Genomic DNA, 7171 nt, shown 5'->3' with positions numbered 1-7171 from the left:
TCTCATAATCTTAAATGATATGTTACCCACGCACTGTAGGGGTGTATCATTAATCGTATAAGATTAGTTCGGGAAAGATTAGTTCGGGGAAAAGTGACAGTGCGTCTCTGCTTTCCAACCCTCTAGAAGTCAAATCCAGCAATATTTATTGCATCCGGTTGTCGCCCACTCATTCGGAAGCAAGTGTGTAAATTTATGACCCTAGGACAAAGGAAAGACAAACAAGAATAATTTAAAATGTTAAAAATATTGTCATATGTTGTAAATAGTGAAACAAGTTGCTAACAGACAATGACAAGTGGGGAGACCTCGTTTCAGCAAAACACCCTACATACGCTCGGGCCACGGAAGTTACTTAAAGCTGCACTCTCACAGATTAACCGTTTCTACAACTTTTTTTTTTGTCTTGGAATGAGCAAATTTTTTGACAAAAGATCAGATCGCGGATTTTCATATTTCCGTTCCAAAATTAATGTTTTATGGCTAAAACCGTTACTTAAGCGTTAAGACTTAAATATAAAAAACTGCAATTTAATGTTTTGTCAGAAGTCTTATAAATATGACTGGTGTACATGCACTTTCGCATAAATTGGCTCGTTCCTAGACAAAAAATAAAAAAAAAAAATTGTCAAAACGTTCGATCTGTGAGAGTGCAGCTTTAATATAATCAACCGACACTCATCTACTTTCGAAATTGTATTCTATAGGATTTAAATTAACTTTTCAGAAGGGTGCGTTATTTAATTCATATTGGGAAATATAGCAAGGAATTCCTCTGATAAATTCAACACACACAAATCGCTAATCATTTGGGTTTTTTACCGTCCATGTATTTAGTAAAACATAAGTTCGGTTTAATATCAAAAGGTTACTGGTTAGATGTGGTTACATATTACCTCTCGCTATTGTATGCACATGGTAATGAGGTGTCGAATGTTCTAATACTGTCACTGCCATATCATTAGTTGCGGAGGTATTTCACAAAAAGTAGCCCCTATAAAAACAGCGATTCGGTGATTCTAGAAATATAGAAATGCTCCACAAGCACTTTGGCTGTTGGGTGAACCCCAGTGATGACCTGCGGTCACTGTTGTAAAATACTTACATAGATATACACACAAAAGGATAAGCTATCTGAATGAAGCCTAAACTCCTTCATCCCCGGGTCAAGAAAGGTCGAGAGCCCATTCACTATGAAAGAACAGGCACTCTAAAATGTCAGATCTCTAATTAAATCGCTTTTAAAAACTTAAACACGATTAGTGCTTTTATTGAGGACAATTGGCATAAAAAGCACCAGGTTTATAAAATCTGCTATGTATTTTATTGAACTGGAAACGGACGTGAATAAACATCACTGCATATTAACTCAACCAAAAGTAATAATTTGTGGCATGTATTTTCATATTAAACCGAAATGGAATACAACCGTTTGGATATCATTACAGTGATATGTGCAGTATTTTTATTACTTGTGAGGTGTGTTTGCTGGTTGGAGTCGGCAGGACTTTTTTTCGAAAGTTTATACAGTGTATGACTAGTTTGGGAATTTGATATCAGTCATAGTGAAGCCATTTATCTACATACTTATGCACCAGACTGAGTCAATTGTAACCACGTCCCCCAGGTCCGAGGGTATACCGGGGATATCGGGGCAATGGGCCGTGTTTTTACCTTTCCACCCCGCAGTGCCGAGTGATGCGGTGGTTTTGTTTTCGCGCCAAAAATAGCGGTGAATGGGCCTATCTTATATGTCCCCGGAATGCGGGTGCATTTAGCGGGGATTTTACTAGGGCGTGGTTACAATTAACTGGTGCATTAGTAATACATGCTGTGTTACGTATTGCTCTTGTAATTCTCAATGCAGATTTTCATCTACACGGAAGAGGAGCATACAATTAACACATTCAGAAATGCATTTAGAAAGCCGAGTCCCCGTTGTGCCATTTCTAAACATACATATAGATATAGTTTATGACGTCTACTTGGCCTGTCCCAAACTCGTATTAGGGAATACATGTTGCGAAAATCATGTGCCGTCCTGTAAGGGAATACACGTTGCGAAAATTCAGGTGTCGTCCTATAAGGGAATACAAGTTGCGAAAATTCAGGTGTCGTCCTATAAGGGAATACAAGTTGCGAAAATTCAGGTGTCGTCCTATAAGGGAATACAAGTTGCGAAAATTCAGGTGTCGTCCTATAAGGGAATACAAGTTGCGAAAATTCAGGTGTCGTCCTATAAGGGAATACAAGTTGCGAAAATTCAGGTGTCGTCCTATAAGGGAATACAAGTTGCGAAAATTCAGGTGTCGTCCTATAAGGGAATACAAGTTGCGAAAATTCAGGTGTCGTCCTATAAGGGAATACACGTTGCGAAAATTCAGGTGTCGTCCTATAAGGGAATACACGTTGCGAAAATTCAGGTGTCGTCCTATAAGGGAATACACGTTGCGAAAATTCAGGTGTCGTCCTATAAGGGAATACAAGTTGCGAAAATTCAGGTGTCGTCCTATAAGGGAATACAAGTTGCGAAAATTCAGGTGTCGTCCTATAAGGGAATACACGTTGCGAAAATTCAGGTGTCGTCCTATAAGGGAATACAAGTTGCGAAAATTCAGGTGTCGTCCTATAAGGGAATACACGTTGCGAAAATTCAGGTGTCGTCCTATAAGGGAATACAAGTTGCGAAAATTCAGGTGTCGTCCTATAAGGGAATACAAGTTGCGAAAATTCAGGTGTCGTCCTGTAAGGGAATATACGTTGCGAGAATTCAGGTGTCGTCCTATAAGGGAATACACGTTGAGGGAATTCAGGTGTCGTCCTATAAGCGAAAATTCAGGTGTCGTCCTGTAAGGGAATACACGTTGAGAGAATTCAGGTGTCGTCCTATAAGGGAATATACGTTGCGAGAATTCAGGTGTCGTCCTATAAGGGAATACACGTTGAGGGAATTCAGGTGTCGTCCTATAAGCGAAAATTCAGGTGTCGTCCTGTAAGGGAATACACGTTGAGAGAATTCAGGTGTCGTCCTGTAAGGAAATACACGTTGCGATAATTCAGGTGTCGTCTTGTGACGGATACACGTTGCGAGAATCCAGGTGTCGTCCTGTGACGGAATACACGTTGCGATAATTCAGGTTGCGTAAATTCATGTGTCGTCCTATAAGGGAATACATGTTGCGGACATTTAGGTGTCTTCTTATAAGGCAAAACACGTTGGGTTAATTCAGGTGTCGTCCTATAAGGGAATACACGTTGCGAGAATTCAGGTGTCGTCCTGTAAGGGAATACATGTTGCCAGAATTCAGGTGTCGTCCTGTAAGGGAATATACGTTGCGAGAATTCAGGAGTCGTCCTGTGACGGATACACGTTGCGAGGATTCAGGTGTCGTCCTGTGACAGAATACACGTTCCGAGAATTCAGGTGTCGTCCTGTGACGGAATACACGTTGCGATAATTCAGGTTGCGTAAATTCATGTGTCGTCCTATAAGGGAATACATGTTGTGGACATTTAGGTGTCTTCTTATAAGGCAAAACACGTTGCGTTAATTCAGATGTCGTCCTATAACGGAATACACGTTGCGAGGATTCAGGTGTCGTCCTGTAAGGGAATACACGTTGAGAGAATTCAGGTGTCGTCCAATAAGGGAATACACGTTGAGAGAATACAGGTGTCGTCCTGTGACGGAATACACGTTGCGAAAATTCAGGTGTCGTCCTGTGACGGAATACACGTTGCGAGAATTCAGGTGTCGTCTTATAAGGGAATACATGTTGCGTAAATTCAGGTGTCCTAGGGAATACATGTTGCAAAAATCTAGGTGCTGTCCTATAATGCAATATATGTTGCGAAAATTCAGGTGTCGTCTTATAAGGCAATACATGTTGCGAAAATCAGGTGTCGTTTTATGAAGGAATACATGTTGGGAAGATTCTGCTGTCGTCCTGTGAGCGAATACATGTTGCGAAGATTTAGGTGTCGTCTTATAAGGCAATACACGTTGCGTTAATTCAGCTGTCGTCAGGTAATCGAATACATGTTGGGAAGATTCAGCTGTCGTCATGTAGGCGAATACAGTTTTTGAAGATTTAAGTATCGTCTAATAAGGCAATACACGTTGCGAAAATCGGGTTTCGTCTTATAAAGGAAGACATGTTGAGAAAATCAGGTGTCGTCACAAAACGTTGCTATTTATTAAGCTATTTCAATATTTGTATTTGTTGCCTTGCTAAGTTGGTTGCCCGTCTCTTGTTAAGTGCCAGTTGGGCATTGTTCTGTGTGCCTTAAAACAGAATCACGCAGTCGTAACAATACGACCATCTCCGGCAACCTTCGGGAAAGATATCTGTTGGATAATGGCCGAGATGTTCCGATTGTGAATCATGGTTAAATATTAGGCTTATAGGGTTGTCCTTGTAGTTTCCATGGTGTATTGATGATTTTGCTTCCGGGAGTATCGTTTACTGTACTCTTATATTTTTGTCATTAACCCAGTTTGTAGGGTTTATATATTTGTCATTAACCCAGTTTCTAAGGTTGATATTTTTGTCATCAACCCAGTTTGTAGGGTTTATAAATTTGTCTTTAACCGTTTGCCATTGACCCAGTTTGTAAGGTTAATGTTCGTTTTGTTGTTGAAAACTATTTGACAAATACATACTTATTAGAAGCAGTATCAATGGTTGTGCTCTCATGACAAGATCGTAATCAACAGATTGCTTACTGATAGCACTAGATTTATTACTATTAAAGATTTATATATAAAGGAAGAGAGAGTTTGCCAAAGATATTACGTTGAGTCATAAAATATTAGCAAAAATTACAATAGATATGAAAAAGAAATACACGATAAGCACATTGTAGCACAAAACTAAGTTCTCCTTTTCATAGTCATATCAATTTGGTTATCATGTCAATTCCAAATATCCACCCCAGTGAATTCCTTTGCGCGGTTTCGCTGCCTGTTCCAAGACGGAAACGTCTACATTTTATAAACAATTAATTGACGTATTTACACATGTCTGTTGTGTCATGACTGTCTTGTTTGTTAGCTGTGTGTGTTTGTGGCTTTTGCTCTTTTTGTTAATTAACAAAAGCAAATTTCGATATCTATCATTAATCATGCTTTTTAGCGCCGACTTTCCTGTTTCTGTTAATTTTGTTTCCGCAGTCTTGAATTCAAGCACTCGAGAACATGCATATCGTTTATACGAACGGTTTTGCTGTGGTTAGAAAAAAGTTCCCAAGTTATTCGAAGTGTGAAAGAAAGCGTTATTTCGGCTAGACAAGAGCACATTAGTACAATCATCTGCATGTGATTATATTTGAAGATGTGCCGAAACTTGGTATTTGAGCGGACGTAAGCGTGTCAATGACACAGAATTGCGCTTGAAAGCTGATAAGGTAACAGAAAAACGTTTGTATAAAAGTAACACTTACTGAAGGAATAAATTGGATTTAAGGAATGTTATAACATTTTTGTTTTATTTTATTTTCAGACTTCGGTGAGTGAGGACGAGAATAATGCTTATTCGGACATTATTACGCATGCTCCTGTCAGTTACTGTGGTTACAGCGCATGCGCAGTTCAACTGCCCGGAAATGGCACCACAGTGCACATGTAGTATGGATTTTACTTGGTGGAAAATTGAGAACGACTATGTCAATCTAAAGACAGTAAACTGTTCCAACAATAGATTGTCACATATTCCAGATTTTTCCCAAATGGAAAGCAAAACATTCCATAGACTTCTTTTAAATAACAATGCAGTCCGCGTGTTAAAGCGAGAAAGTTTTGCAAATATTACTGTAAATGAATTAGTGCTGAGAAAGAATCCGGTCAAACATATTCATAATGATGTTTTCCAAGATCTTAAAGACTCACTGGAAGTATTGGATATGGACAGCAGCAGAATCAAAATTGACACAGGACTACCATTCCTGCAAGGACTTACAAATCTGAAAGTTCTGGACTTAGGATACAACCAGTTGAAAAACAAATACAAAACATTTCCGTCGGGTATATTTGCTGGTCTGGATTTACTGTCACTACGGACGCTGACGTTGCAAGCTCTACAGATGTCCAATATAGACTCTGGTGCGTTCACTGGTATAGAACACTTAGAACAGTTGGACCTATCGTTCAATTTCTTATACGAGTTTCCTACTGAACTTTTGAGTCTGAAAAATCTGAAAGATTTAAAACTTTATTCAAATGACATAGAATTTTTAAGAAATAACACTTTTAAGGGTTTGCAAAACCTGCGTCAACTTCTCATTGGTGTGAATGAAATTGATACAATAGAAGATGGCGCATTTAATGATCTTGAAAATTCTATAAAAGAGTTAAACTTTTACCACAATCCACTTTACAAAGTTCCTTCCGATGCTATTAATGGATTAAAGAGTTTAACAAAGTTGAGTCTTGTGAAGACAAATCTGGAAACAGTACCAAATGGAACATTTGATGGTGAATACCAGTTAACCGAACTTCATCTGGATCACAACCCAGGACTACAGTTTTCTGACGAAGGAATGTTTTATGGAATAGAAGATTCTCTGGAAACTTTATTCATACGGACATTAAATCTTACACAGTTACCATTGAACGTTCTCCAACGATTGTCGAAGCTGAAATATTTAGATGCCTCCAACAATGCGATCAAACAGATTGACAAAGATTTCTTCAAAGGTCTTCAACTACAAAGCATACAACTCAGCTGGAATAAAATTCGCAATATTGACCATTTGGCTTTTACGGCCTTTGAGAAGGGTGTAGTTATAAACCTGCACAACAACAATTTACGTGATCTGTCGTTCATACTCGAACTGGACGAGTGTACATTTGACGAGGTCCATGTGACAGGAAATAGTATCAAATGCGATTGTGGCGTTGAAAAGGTGATCAACAGCGGACTGGTCACGTGGGGATTGACGGGTGAATGCTATGTTGAAGAAGACAAAGGTGTGAAATGGATAAACTTTCAAAATCCTGGCCTTATGGACCATTTGTTAAAGTCTTGTCCAAAAACCAAGAGTTACGGAAACTGTCTTCAGTCTGATTTTGTCTCTGGTACAGATTGTAACCAATTATCGAGCATAATAGTGTTTTTGTTGATAGGAATTTCAGTTGCATTAAATATATGAGATATTAGCTCTAGAAATCCTA

At 38.8% G+C, this 7171-nt stretch overlaps 1 protein-coding gene across 7 annotated transcripts in view; it reads left to right on the top strand.

Moving 5' to 3' along the window:
• LOC128226298 (leucine-rich repeat-containing G-protein coupled receptor 4-like) overlaps window positions 1–7171 on the top strand; it is a 44741-nt gene extending 37570 nt beyond the window's left edge. For all 7 annotated transcript variants that reach the window (XM_052936184.1, XM_052936180.1, XM_052936182.1 and 4 more), the window contains one exon: window positions 5502–7171. In XM_052936184.1, coding sequence (XP_052792144.1) covers window positions 5527–7149 — 1623 coding nt within the window. In that variant the 5' untranslated portion in view covers window positions 5502–5526 and the 3' untranslated portion in view covers window positions 7150–7171. The remainder of the gene's footprint in view (window positions 1–5501) is intronic.

This window comes from Mya arenaria, chromosome 3 (assembly GCF_026914265.1).
Source record: "Mya arenaria isolate MELC-2E11 chromosome 3, ASM2691426v1".
Taxonomy (NCBI): Eukaryota; Metazoa; Mollusca; class Bivalvia; order Myida; family Myidae; genus Mya; species Mya arenaria.
Note: the sequence above shows the minus strand (reverse complement) of the source record. Positions and strands in the feature narration are given on the sequence as shown.